General features: G+C 45.1%; 1 protein-coding gene across 9 annotated transcripts in view; it reads left to right on the forward strand.

The window, feature by feature from the left end:
• Positions 1 to 1,468: 1,468 nt before the first annotated feature.
• The window catches only part of PAQR8 (progestin and adipoQ receptor family member 8), a 39,257-nt gene continuing 27,039 nt past the window's right edge, over positions 1,469 to 13,686 (forward strand). The window contains exons 1-2 of one of the 9 annotated variants that reach the window (XM_060308994.1): positions 1,502 to 1,605; positions 8,409 to 8,434. In XM_060308994.1, the coding sequence (XP_060164977.1) occupies positions 8,409 to 8,434 (26 nt within the window). In that variant the 5' untranslated portion in view covers positions 1,502 to 1,605. Of the gene's footprint in view, positions 1,606 to 2,063; positions 2,625 to 3,679; positions 3,899 to 8,408; positions 8,435 to 13,686 lie in introns of those variants that run through there. The other 8 variants (XM_060308993.1, XR_009566053.1, XM_060308992.1 and 5 more) reach the window with 8 other exon arrangements.

The raw sequence follows: 13,686 nt of genomic DNA on the forward strand, positions 1-13,686 counted from the left end.
GCGAGCTTCTCAATGCAGTGGCTTCTCTTGTTGTGAAGCACGGGCTCTAGGCGGGTGGGCTTCAGTAGTTGTGGCACGTGGCCTCTAGTTGTGGCGCACAGGCTTAGTTGCTCCGTGACATGTGGGATCTTCCACGACCAGGGCTCCGAACCCGTGTCCCCTGCACTGGCAGGCAGATTCTTAACTGCTGAGCCACCTGGGAAGCCCGATCTCAATTTTTTAAATTGTAGTATAGTTGATTTACAATATTACATTAATTTCAGGTGTACAGCATAGTGATTCAGTATTTTTGAAGAATATATTCTAAGTTATTACAAGATAATGGCTATAATTCCTTGTGCTATACAGTATATGCTCGTTGCTTATCTATTTTATACACAGTAGTTTGAATCTCTTAATCCCATAGGCCTATCTTGCCCCTCGTCTTCAGTAACAAGTTTGTTTTCTATACCTGTGAGTCTGTTTCTGTTTTGCATATACATTTGTTTGTATTATTTTTTAGATTCCACATATAAGTGATTTCATACAGTATATAATGGAAAAGTGCCAGGTTTCAACAGACAAGAGTCGGGCCTGCCTGTCTCAGCAGAGTCATGAAATGAATTAAATGAATCTCTTAGAACACCGCTGGTGTGGACCATCCTCCGAGGATCTGATGGGCCTCTCTTTTTTTCCGGATAATGAAGACTGCTTTTTTAACAGAAAAGCCAATTTGATATGTTAATTGACGTGGCGCAGCATGCGGGATCTTAATTCCCCCACCGGGGATCAAACCCGAGCGCCCTGCAGTGGAGTGCGGAGTCTTGAACTCCTGGACCGCCAGGGATGTACCGATGCTCCTATATCTTAAGTGTATTTTTCTTATGGTAAAATATGGACAGCATTGTGGGTGGGGAGGACAAGTCTGGGACCAAATGTGGAATTTCCTCTCCTGACCACCCCTCCCCCCCTTGTTTAAGTAGGTCACTGTTATCGGTACCCGCTAGAAGAGACAGGAGTATAGAAGTGGGTGCTAGCATGTCAGTATAAGAGGTGTGTTCCTGTGGTGCATAAGTCCTTCGAGGGTGTATCTTAGGGGTGTGAAAGTGTGTCTGCAAGAGCCCTCCTGGGTGTGTCAAAACATGATTTCATAGGCAGAATGACCCTTAATGTGCAGATTCGGGTGGTGAGAGTAGATTGAATTCAGTCTTAAGATAAAAGATGAAGTTTGTTGTTTGTTCCCCCTCCCGAAAGACTTCGGCAGTGCCCCCCTGGGATGTGTCTTGGAAAGAACAGGACAGCGGTAGACTAGTCTCTTTTTCTCCCGTCCCCTTGGGCCTTTATGGGGGCTGCGCGGACCTAACACGGGCTGGAAGGAAGAGGCGTAAGTCAACTTCCTCGCCGGCTGCACCCGCGGCGGCCGTGGGCGCGCGGGTCTGCGCATCCCGCCCCCGGGTCGGGAAGGGGCGGAGCCGGGCGGAGCCCGCCCCCCGCGGTCCCCTCTTCCCTGCTGCTCCACTGAGAAGCGCTGGCCTCAGACTCAGCAGCCTGCAGGAAGCTGAGAGCCGGGACCCCGGGCCGGGAGTGCGGGCTGGGCTGAGTGCACGGGCTCGGCCGCCGCTGCCGGTGAGTCCCGGGGCGGGCGGCGCGGAGCGGGGCGGGGCGGGAGGCGCGTCAGGACCGGGCTGTGGGGAGACCCCGGGCGCAAGCTCGGGGATGTCAGGCTCGCGACGTTGGGGAGCCCCAGACCCCAGCCCGGAGGAGCGTCGCGATGTGGAGAAACCCGAGCCCGGGGGCGGGGAGTCAGTGCCCCGGGGTTGGGGAGTCCGGGAGCCCTGAGGGCGAGGCGGCGGGTCAGGAAGGCGAAGTTGGGGCGTCCCGAAGCCCGAGCCTGGAGGACTGAGCGGTCAGGATCCTGACGTTGGAGAGGTCCGGAGGGTTGCGGAATGAGGGGTGCCCTGTCGGCATTCTTGGGGCGCCCTCCTCCGGGCGGAGGGGAGCAGAACCCGGGAAGGGAGTGCGGAGAGAGGAAGCCCGAGGCGGGCGGGGCGGGAGGGGAGCCCCGGAAAGCGTAGGGTGGGGCGAGGCGAGTGGCTTCTCCGGGGAAAGATGGAGGGGGCTTCTCCGAGAGGGCGGGCGCGGGAAGCCGAGTCGTGCGGGGAGCCTGGGGTTCTGTTCTGGAGGATAGGGGGTTGGAGGGCCGGAACGCCGCGGCGGAGGTCCGAGGTGGCGGGCTGAGGGGTGCGTCGGGGACTCAGGAAACATCTCGGCCTAGGGAACGCAATCCCCTTGGTGGAATGGGGTCATGGCAATCTCGAGAGGGCACCCACTCGAGAGAGCAAGACGGGCCACCCCAGACGGGGGCAGGTTGGGACCCCGCACCAAGCGAGCTCGGGGAGTGTTGGGACCTTGGGCGGGGGGACCAGGGAGGGGCGAACCTCGCTGACCCCACGCGGGCACCGCAGCGCCCTGTGCGTCTGTGGGCCCTCAGGCACAGACTCACAAAAGGGAGACCCGCGGGCCGGACGGGCTTTTGGTTGCACCTCGTATTTCTGAGCTGGGTTAGAAGTGATTTTGCCCGGGGATCCGATGAGAAGAGTCTGGGCTTAAAAGAACAGCTCTGGAGTGAGTTTTCAAATGTACAGGTAAGCTCTACGTGTGTGTGTGTAATTTTCAGACGCACATGTGCTACTTGCTGCCCCCTCTCCTGTACTCTTGAGAGGCAGTTTCTGAGTAAAAACTGGAAGAAAATCAGGAAGGCGCTCGCATGCACACATGCACACCCGAACCGCCCACAAATGCGTTGCATTCCACAGCCGAGTAAACACGAGGAGTGCTGTACAGTGTTGGATTGTTTCTTTTGGCGAGGGCTCCCTTTACTGGAGTTAATAGGAGTTACCTGCGTGGAAGGTGGACTGCCCTTGACTGCCCTCTTAGGATGTGCACAGCCTATACCCACCCCGGAGCTGCTACACCCTTGAACAAGTCACCCGGCAGGGCACTAGGCGGCTTAGGACCTCAGTGGATGGACATTCTAGAGTCTTTCTGAAGATAAACAAACGACCCGTACCCTGTCTGGTTTGTTTTTTTCTGTTGTTTGTCTTGGGTGCCTGGCTCCCTTTAATTAGTTTAATAATATCGACATATTAACATATCCTGTATGGTTAATTATGTGTTGTAATTAGTTTAATTATTTGATATAACAGCTAATTCTGGAAGACCCAGGGCCCTGGGAATCCTGTTAAGTGGATTTCTCCCTTAGAAGGTTCCTAGGCTTTAAGGGGCAGTGGGTGAGAGATGCCTCCCACTCCCTTTCTTTTCTGCCCTAGATATAGGTCCATCTTCTGATGTACCCTGAGATTTGAGCTTCCTGGGAGGACCAAAGATTTTTGGCAACTAGCATATGTTGGGCCCCTTTTTTTTCCCCCCTTCATGAAAAGGAAAGCTCTTCAGTAATTATGCAAGTTAGTGGAAGAGTGATCTATTCATTTCACAGGTATCATTTCAGGAGAAGCTTTTCTTTTATTTTCACCAGGGGGTGGTCAGAACCTTGAACCAAAATCTGCATTATTATTATTGCGTTAGCATATTTATCCACTTGGACGTAGAGCTAGCTGATTCTTCCAATTCTTTATCCAAATGTTAGGATAAATACGCCAGTATTTATACATTCAAATAAATGCATGTTTCTCCCCTTCAGAAGCCTCGGCTTGGCCAGCTGTGTACTAATTCTAGTGATGCTGTCATTGCTGAGAATAATTTTGGAGCTCCTGCTTTGGAGTTGCCTTCAGAGCTGGCAACACGGTGACTGAATTGCCTCTGTGATGGCAAACCTTCTGAAGCTGGGAAACAGCCAAGCACTGTGTGGAGCCAACTGTGGTGGAGAATCGAGGTTGTAATAGGAAGTATGTCCATTAAGGTAATGAAAGTCTTCTTGAAGGACTAGCAGGTCTACAGGGGTCATCCAGTAAAGAGTATATGTATGTGTTTAGGATTGTAAAGCAGTTGCTGTGAAATGCAACCTTCATTTGGATGTTCGTGCTCTGGCATGTGTGTAAAAAACTGGCCCTATAGTACCTTGCTATACCTTATGGCTTATTGGCCTGGAGAAAATAAGCCTTTCTTTTCCCCTTCCACGTACTCTTTACCAGGCAGTTTCCATCCCTTTGCATTTTTACAGAAAGCAAGATGAACAAAAGACTTGTTTTTTCAGAAAAAAATGTAGTCAGAAAGTCACTTACCCCATGGGTCATTAATGCCTGGTACCTGAGTTTTTATGTGAAGGAATCTATATAGAATCAAGCGGAAGAGAATGATTTCTGAAAATCCATTTCAGTTTTGTGATTCCATAGCACACAGCGTGAAAAATTAACATATCCTTTTTCTTCCATTGGTTCCATAAATTCCCAATTTTTTTTCAGGTTGTTAACCCAAAGCTTCATATAGCCATGGCTTGAATCTTGATTTAGCTGTGATCTTGGACAAGTTATTCATCTCTTTTGGCCTCAGTTTTTCTACCCTAAAATGAAGATATAGTGAGTAGGTACCTCATGGGACTGTGATGAAGATGAAATAAGATTATGCATATAGAGCCCTGAGATCAGTGCCCCATACATAAAGTCTTGCTCTTTGTGTTATTAATAGTGCTTATTGATAGTTATGTATTAAAATTCCTTTTAAGCCATGTAGAAATTTATCATTTCCAAGTAATGACATTCCCTTTGGCTGGGCTTTGCAAATCAACATGTCAATGAGAACACCTGGTTTTTACTCTCCTAGCCTCTCAGGAGTTTTTAAACAGTCACCTTTACTGCAACCAGAGCTAGCTACTTTATTTTGAATTCTGATATTTTAAAAAACGAACAGTCCTGTTTTGATTGTGTGTTAGGTATAAGAGTTTGGTCAAAAGCTAAAGGAAAATTGTTTAAAAGCTTCTCCTATAATTTTTTCCCTTGATCCAATAAAATATTATTCTAACGACGTAGCTATAGTTTTCTTGGCATATATTGAAAGGGATGATTCTGGGGAACGTTTGTTTCAGTTAAACTGGAGTTTTGTTCTGCTTTTTTTAAATGATAGGGAGGAAGAACCTGGCACTATGTTCTCAGCTCTTCCATAAATATCGACTTTAATCTTTTGTAGATTTATGAATTTTATTAAAAATACTTGCATACAAATAATTTTATCATAATTTTTAATCCAATGGTTCGGGGTTACTATGAAATAGAGGTTTCATGGAATGTTCGACATTTAGTGAGAGTTCTCTGCATTTCAGCAAAGTTTGTTCAGGAGACAGAGGTATAAGAAACAGATTTCTTCCTCCAGAAGTTCACATAACGTGCTCTCTTAGGACAATGCATTAGCAAGAGTATTTTTTCTCCTAATGGCTTATAGGGCTAAGGATTAATATGGATTTCACTGCATGTTCTTTTCCCTCAACTTCTTGGAGAAGGTTAAATATATAGATCTCTCAATAGTGTTCATATTTTTTGACGTGGATTAGATCCTGCTATGCACTCACATGCCATAAAAGGAGATAAGGGCTCTAAAAGTATTTAGTGAATTGTAAAGTGATACACAGTCTGCCTTCCCTGTGGGGGCTGGATGTGGGGGGCGCTCTGCATCCTCAGATTCAACCAACTGTGGATGGAAATGTCAAAAAAATTAATCCATAGTCGGGGATATATGTATATGTGTAGCTGATTCACTTTGTTATAAAGCAGAAAGTAACACACCATTATAAAGCAATTATATTCCAATAAAGATGTTAAAAAAAATTAATCCATAGTCAATCTGAGAAAGAAATGGAAAATCTTTATTTGAGCCAACCTGAGGATTATAACCCAGGGGACAATCTCTTAGAGAGCTCTGAGGACTGTTCCAAAGAGGTAAAGGGGGAGGCCAGTATAGGTGTGATTTTGGAGAAGGGGGTACGTGCAACCAAGCACGCATCTTGGTAGAGGTGACTGCTATTTGCGAGGAACAGGTACCTTAGTTAATGGTTTTAGTGCTCCTCTAAGTATGGGAAGATGCAAAACACTGGATTCATAAAATCTTTTCCCGAAAATATCTAACTACCTGAGGGCCGGTTCTGTCAGTTTTCCCGCAGCACAAAAGGCTTCATCCTGATCTTCGCCCTGAATTCCTTTCAGGGTGTTCTGCATAGGTCAGCGACTGCAGTGGCCAATGACTTGTTCCTTGTAGAAATGGACAGTGGGCAGCATTCTTCGTCTTACACTCCCTTCCCTTTTAGTCTTAATTTTGATCAAGGCTTAGGAGGCATTTCGTGAGCACTTTGTCCCACAGCTCTAGGAATGCTCATTCCCAGGTCAGGCGAGGATTTGGTTGATAAGCCACTCAGTGTGCTATTACTGGACTAGGCCCTGTTACCAGTGGCCAAAAGCCTCTGGATCACCTGTCTTACATTCCGTTATAGTCCAGGAAATGGTTCCCTCTTGTTGCTTCTTCCCACATCTAGAGTTACACTATTATAATCATTGATTTTGTAGAACTATATCTTTGATCAGTCGTTTCAAGTTGACTAATCATCATTAATTTTGTTGGAGGCTCAGTCACACATTTGGTCATGCAAGAAGCAATAATCCTGTACAATAGGCAGAATACGAGTAATATAGCTAGTAACATTAACAAGGTCATAAGTATTTAAGTGAAGAGCTTTCATTAGGTGTGGCCCAGTATCTCCCCAGGTCATCTCAGCAGTCTGTTCTGCATTAATTGCTGCATTAATTCCTTTGTCTTTGACAAAGGAATGTTATCTTCTAAAGAGTTAGGTGGCAGTCAGAAGAACAATTGATCTTTATGTTTGAACAGGTGTTTCTGCCACTGGCGAGTCCGGTTAATGCATAATGCAGATGCACAATGCACGGTAGAGGGGAGGGAGGAGGCCAAAGGGCAGAGAAAAATTTCATGTTTAAAATTTTCTTGTCTTGCCTTAAACTGTGAATTGAAATAAACATCGGAAAATATTTAGGAAAAAAATTCCGGAAAATTCCAAAAAACAAAACTTGAATATGCCATGCGCAGGCAACTACTTCTGTAGCATTTACTTTACATAGCATCTACATTGTATTTACAATTATTTTCATAACATTTACATTGTATTAGGTGTTATAAGTAATCTAGAGATGTTTTAAAGTATATGGGAGAATGTGGGTTGGTTACATGCAAATACTATGCCATTGTGTATAATGGACTTGAGCATCCACAGATTTTGGTATCTGAGGAGGGTCCTGGAACCAATCCCCCACAGATACTGAGGGATCACTGTATAACCATAGGATAGGGGGCTATTATTGTTGTTCCATACTTTCCCAGAGTGTTCTGATTATCACCTCCATAGCGGTGTTTGGCCCTTGCTCTATCTCTCTTCTGAATGGTGGTTTACACCCAGAAAACAATACAGCAGCGTGGTTTAGACTAGAGCAGTGGTTCTTAATAAAGAGCAGTGGCTGTGTTTTTGCATCCTCCCGCCCCCCAACCCACCAGGACATTTGGCAATGTCTGGAGATGTTTTTGATTTTCACAGCTGGGAAGAGGAGAGATGTTATTGACATCTAATGGGTAGAGGCCAGAGATTCTGCTAGGTATAGTATAATGCACAGGACATCCCCTTACAACAAAGACTTTTCCAGCCCCAAATGTCAGTAGCGCTGAGAGACCCTAGACTAGAGGAAGGGACCTGGAGTGGGGGCCAACCTGGGTTAGCATCCTGGAACAACCCTGAGTGAGTTCCTTAACCTGAGTGTCTATAAAATGCAAGTCTGAAGTGCTATTGTGGAATAGGTGAGATGGTGTATATAAAGTACTTAGCTCACAGAGGTGCCCCGTAAATGGTAACTCTTAGTATTATGTCTGGTTGGTAAATCCAGGGACTATGCTTTAAATAGACAGCTTTGGCTTTTGAACCCATTGTGTACAGAACCAAGTCAGGTTTCATTTTTCTTTTTCTATAAATTTATTTATTTATTTATCTTTGGCTGTGTTGAGTCTTTGTTGCTGCATGCGGGCTTTCTCTAGTTTCAGCTAGCGGGGGCTTCTTCGTTGCGGTGTGCGAGCTTCTTATTCCCGTGGCTTCACTTGTTTTGGAGCACCAGCTCTAGGCGTGTGGGCCTCAGTAGTTGTGGCACGTGGCCTCAGTAGTCGTGGCTCGCAGGCTTCAGAGCGCAGGCTCAGTAGTTGTGGCACATGGACTTAGTTGCTCCGTGGCATGTGGGATCTTCCCAGACCAGGGCTCTAACGCGTGACTGCTGCATTGGCAAATGGATTCTCAACTACTGCGCCACCAGGGAAGCCCTGCTGGACAGTTTTCAAAGTGCTTTTATATACCTTGTCAGATACAACTTTTGCAACCACCCTGTGAGGCATGGAAGGCAGATACCATATTGATTTTTTTTTTTTTTTTTTTACAGATGAAGGAAACTTGGGGCTGGAGATGGTAAGAAATTTGTCAAAGTCACAGTGAGAAAAGGGCAAAAACAGGGACTCAAACCCAGGTTGAGTAGCTTCCGATTACTGCTACAGGGCTCCATCCACCACACCTTTCTGTCTCTTCTGATGTAGATGGAGCATGAACTTGATGCAACTTCAAATAATACATCAAAATAATAACTATTGACTGAACATCTACTGATGTCAGGAAATGTACAGTTGACCCTTGAGCAACCTGGGGGTTAGGAGCGCCAACCTCATGTGTGGCCTGGGTAGTCCTGGCTGAGGAGGAACCTGAACAGTGACCCTGTGGAGTGAGATTTGATGGACTTCTGGGAAGTGGTCTGAGAAGCAAAGGATATCTTGTTCGTTCATTCGTTTGTTTGTTCATTCATTCATCAGTATTAAGGGCTTACCAGGGCCAGGGTCTATGCTGAACACGGGGTAAAGATGGAATGTTGAACCCAAATGCAGTCCCTGCCCCTACAGAGGTGACAGTTTGGAGTTGAGTTGTAGGGAGGATGTTTTGCTTCAGAGGTAGGTGGGGAAAGGATTCCTCAAGGCTTTTTCATACCTGTGCACAGAGCTGAAGCGAAGCTCAGGCCATGTGTAAGTAGAAGGTGCTGGTTGGCTGTACTCAGGTGCTTAGAGTGGAAGAATAAGACCTCATGTTATGGGGATATATGTACATGTATAGCTGATTCACTTTGTTATAAAGCAGAAGCTAACACACCATTGTAAAGCAATTATACTCCAATAAAGATGTTTAAAAAATAATTAATTAAAAAAGAAAAAAAAGACCTCATGTTATCCCACATGACATTCAGAACCCCACTTCCCCAAAGGTGGGGAACCGCCCTCTGCTGGAAGTCACCTGGGTTGGACAATCAGGTTGAGTAAAGCCTGGGGCTTAGGGAAGTTTTTCGTCCTCAGCGTGTCTGGAAGGGTACAAGCTCCAAGCCATCTAGATTGCTAATAAACTGACCCTGTTGTCTTATGTGACGAAGACTCCATACTATAGCAGAGCAGGGCTTGTTGAATGAGTGAATTAATAATAATTATAATAAATGTTAGTCTATGATAGAGGTAATGGGAGACTTCAAGATTTCGAGACGAACACACCCAGAGAAGAACTGAGCTCTCCCCCCTTTCCAGGCTGAGCTGGTTCCTGGGACTGTAAGAACCTAAAGGAGATCAGAGCTAGGGTTATTGATTTAAGAGGTTTTTGTTGGTCTTGAGACACTAGCATTAAGGGCATCTTAGGGTGATGTAGTCCAAGATTAAGAAAAGCAAAGAAGAAAAAAAACCCCTCAATTCTTAAGGAATAGATAATTTGTTGCTTTTCACCAGTAGCTTGAAACTATGTATTTGCCCTATTCTTGCACCTGCTCTTTGGAGTCTGAGAGAATTTCCCAAGAGGTTCAAGATAAGTCTACAGTCTAGAAACTGGAGAAGGGCTACCCTTACCCAAACCACTTGAAGATGGAATGAAAATACACATACTCTGCTGAATATTGCCTGTAGATCGTACTTTTGTGAGAAATGAAACTTTGTTGGTGAAAACTATCTTCTCATTTTCCTTTTAGACTCAAATTGGTTGTATAAAATATGGGAGAAAAAGGAGGAGGATGTGAAATCAATGATGAGTGTAGTGGCTCTTGAATTAGGAAATTTATATTCTCCCTGGTGTATTTCACTCCGTCCAAAGAATTCATTCCAGGAGTCTCATCTTAGCTTTTCTATTCCTGCACTTAAGCAAGATAAGGGCATCAATATTGTTCTCTTGAGTTGCCAGGAAGCATGAGCACTTCATAAAGTAGCATTAGTCAGTTTCATGCATGGGCTAATGCTTGGGTTGGAATTGGCTGCAGTGGTAGAATGTCACCCAAACAGACAGGTTCAGGTAAAGCACCAAGAATTTCATTGAAACTGGGCAGCATTTCAGGCAGGTAGAAACTGGTTCATCAAATCTCATTGTGGCAAAGAGGTTCAGGTTAATTCATGAAGTACGTGCACAGTTTTGTCCCATGAAAGAAAAAAAAAACTATTTATAATTATGTGGCTGTGATATGTCTTATGGCCTGGAGGACCATTGTGTCTAGATATATTGACCTAATTCCAAAGGGGGTAATGATAATACACCCACGTGTGCATGAAGGCATACAGAAACATAAAATACCTACTGTGTATTGAACAATTCCTGTGTGTCAGGCATTGTGCAATGCGCTTTTTTTTTTTTAACCTTATCTCTACTCCCCGAAACAAGTTTAGGAGAGAGAGATCCCAGTTTACCAAAGAGAAAAAGAAATGAAGTGGCTTGCTCAAGGTCACTACAGTTAGTAAGTATCAGAGCTGGTTACAGATTCCTCATTTCTGAGAGGGCCTGGGGCAGATGAGTTTGGGTTTAATAAAGGGCTCCCTTACAATGCATCTGTAACCTGGAATGGGTCCAGGGTGGGATTTCCTGTCCGCCCAGCTCATCACCCTATTTAAGGGATTCCGGAAGCTCGGAGTTACTAAATTTATATATGTGGTTCCCTGAACCTATTGAAAGCATAGGCTCAGGGGGGCAGGGGCTGGGGGTAGTGCGTTGAGCCCGTCTTCATGATTTCATATGCCTACAAAACCACATACTGTATATGTGTGTCAAACAGCTGCACAGACCATTAAAACTTGAAAGTCCTCTGCTTTAGGCTGCGGTGATAGTAGCTTCATTTGGAGCCACCTGCCAGCTCATCTAAACTCTGGCCTGTGATTAGGTGTATCTGGCTGAAAGATACAGGGTGATGAATCATTTAATGGATGTTGTTGATTTAGAAAACTTTCAAAGCATGGAGAACTTATAATAATCACTTTAAAACAGGTTTCATGGGACTTCCCTGGTGGTCCAGTCTTAAGACCCTGCGCTTCCACTGCTGGGGCACAGGTTTGATCTCTGGTCAGGGAACTAAGATCCTACATGCCTCACAGTTTGGCCAAAAAAAAAAAAACAAAAAAAAAAACAGGTTTGATGATGAAAAGATTGGGCAATAATGGATGGCCTAGAGTGACAGTGAAGTTCTCAGTTGCAACCCCCTGACCCCCCATCTTGCTGGCCCCAGAGCCAACTCATGTCTCTAGAGAGGCAAGCTGTGATCCTGGTTCCTTTTGGACGTAGAAATGACAGCTTCAAGACCCTCTCTGATCTAGGACAGATTGCATTAGTTGAGCACATGTTGTGTGCTAGCAGTTTTACCTGTATTATCTTCTCTCTCTCTTAAACTTTCTATTATAGAATATTTCAGACAGACAGAGGTGCACAGAAGAGTAGAATACACCTCCATGTGCCCATCCCCAACTTCAACAATTACCAACTCATGGCCAACTTCTCTACATACACCTTACCTCCAAATGATTTTGAAGCAAACCCAAGCCACCATTTCATGATTTGGGAGCATTTCAGAATGCATTTCTAAAAGATGAGGGCTCTTTTATCATAATTCTTTAAACATGACAACAACCCTATTAGGTACCACTCTATCCTTATTTTATAGGTAAAGACAGTGAGACACAAGGAGGTTAAATTATTTGCCCAAGGTCATCCAAGGCAGAGTCAGGATTCAAACCCAAGTTGCCGAACTCCAAAGCCTGTCCTGTTAACCACCACACTGTGTTAAGGTAGCCATTAGACCCCTCTGCTCTAGCTAATCCTACACTGTGGAATTGGATCCTGGAAGCAGGAAAATAAACTCCCAGGGACAACAGTATTGATTTCCGTGAATTCAACCACCCAGTCATTGCTGCAAGCAGGGTATATTTAGGTTCACAGGGTTAGAATGGCTGTGAAAGTCTTAGACTTGTCATCTCAAGGAATGAAAGGACTGGCCTGAAATATTAATGGATCCTCTTTGGGCAGCAAATCTGACAAAGCAGTCAAACCCTTATCGTGCTAGTGTTTGAAAGGGTGGAGAAACCCACAATGAAAAGGACTTCACAGAGAATATGACTGTCGTGCTCTGGCTGCCAAGGGAAGTAAAAGGTTTCTTTTAAAATGAATTTTCCTCTGGTTTTCTCTCTTGGCAGAAGGAATCATAGTCTTCCCACTGAGTCTTTTCAGTTCGTTTCTAGCACAGCTAATTGTGTTTATTTGTCTCCAGAATCACATGTCTGCCTCCTCTCCCTGGCCTTTCCTTAAGGTATCTTGCCTGCTGTGTACTACGGTTGCTGCCAAAAAACGTTCCCCTCACCTGGGAGCGGTTGGCTGACAACACAGAGTAGATGTTGGGAGGCCACCTGTCTCTCCAGAGATCTGCCCTGGCCTCAGGCGTCCAAGCCCACTTCAGGGTGGGGATTATATAAGCTGGTGGGGAAAGGAACCGTGTCATTTGCCTTGTGGCTACCCTTTTGGCCCATCAGGGTTAAGAACAGAGCAGAAAACACATGAATACTATTGATTGGCTGATCAAGGAGCTTTGCTAGTTCAAGTTCAAGAAATTGATTCTCCATTTTTTCCTATCAAAACAAGCATCACACTGACTTTTCTGTTTAATACTTTTCCTTTGGCTTTGGGAATCGCTGACTTTTAAGTGATTCTCAAACCTCAGTTTCTTTTCTTACCCCCTTCCCCATGAAGTCCAATCACAGAAGCCATGTAATCACTGGAGGACTACCCAGCCCTTCTTAATCCTCTCTCCTGTGAAGCACTAAATGGTGGTCCTTGTCAGGGTGCAGGTGAGGACGAGCCTAGAAATTCCACCTTTGACTCTCTCTGGGAACACCATGAGACCACTTTATCAGACGGTAACAATTTCTGGGTCCGTGAGGACCTCAGCCTGTGTCTTTTTCAGGGAACATCTGTTTTCCTTAAACCTTTGCTGTTGCAAATCTTCAAAATTATTTATTTATTTATTTATTTATTTTGGCTGCACCAGGTCTTAGTTGTGGCACGTGGGATCTTTTTTTTTTTTTTTAAAGTTGCGGCATGTGGACTTCTTAGTTGCAGCATGCGGGTTTCTTAGTTGGAGCATGCATGTGGGATCTAGTTTCCCGACCAGGGATCAAACCTGGGCCCCGCATTGGGAGCACAGAGTTTTACTCACTGGACCACCAGGGAGGTCCCTGAAATAATTTTTTATGATTGCTGGGACTTCTACTTTTTGAAAACTAAGGAAAATAGTAGACTGTGAGTTGCTAGCTCTTCATCATAGAGTCAGCTCAGGGATGGCAAATACATGGCTTTGTGCCACGGCCCCCTTCTGAGCCTGGTGTCCCCCAGGAGCA

The sequence above is a fragment of the Globicephala melas genome, chromosome 11, assembly GCF_963455315.2.
Source record: "Globicephala melas chromosome 11, mGloMel1.2, whole genome shotgun sequence".
Lineage (NCBI taxonomy): Eukaryota > Metazoa > Chordata > Mammalia > Artiodactyla > Delphinidae > Globicephala > Globicephala melas.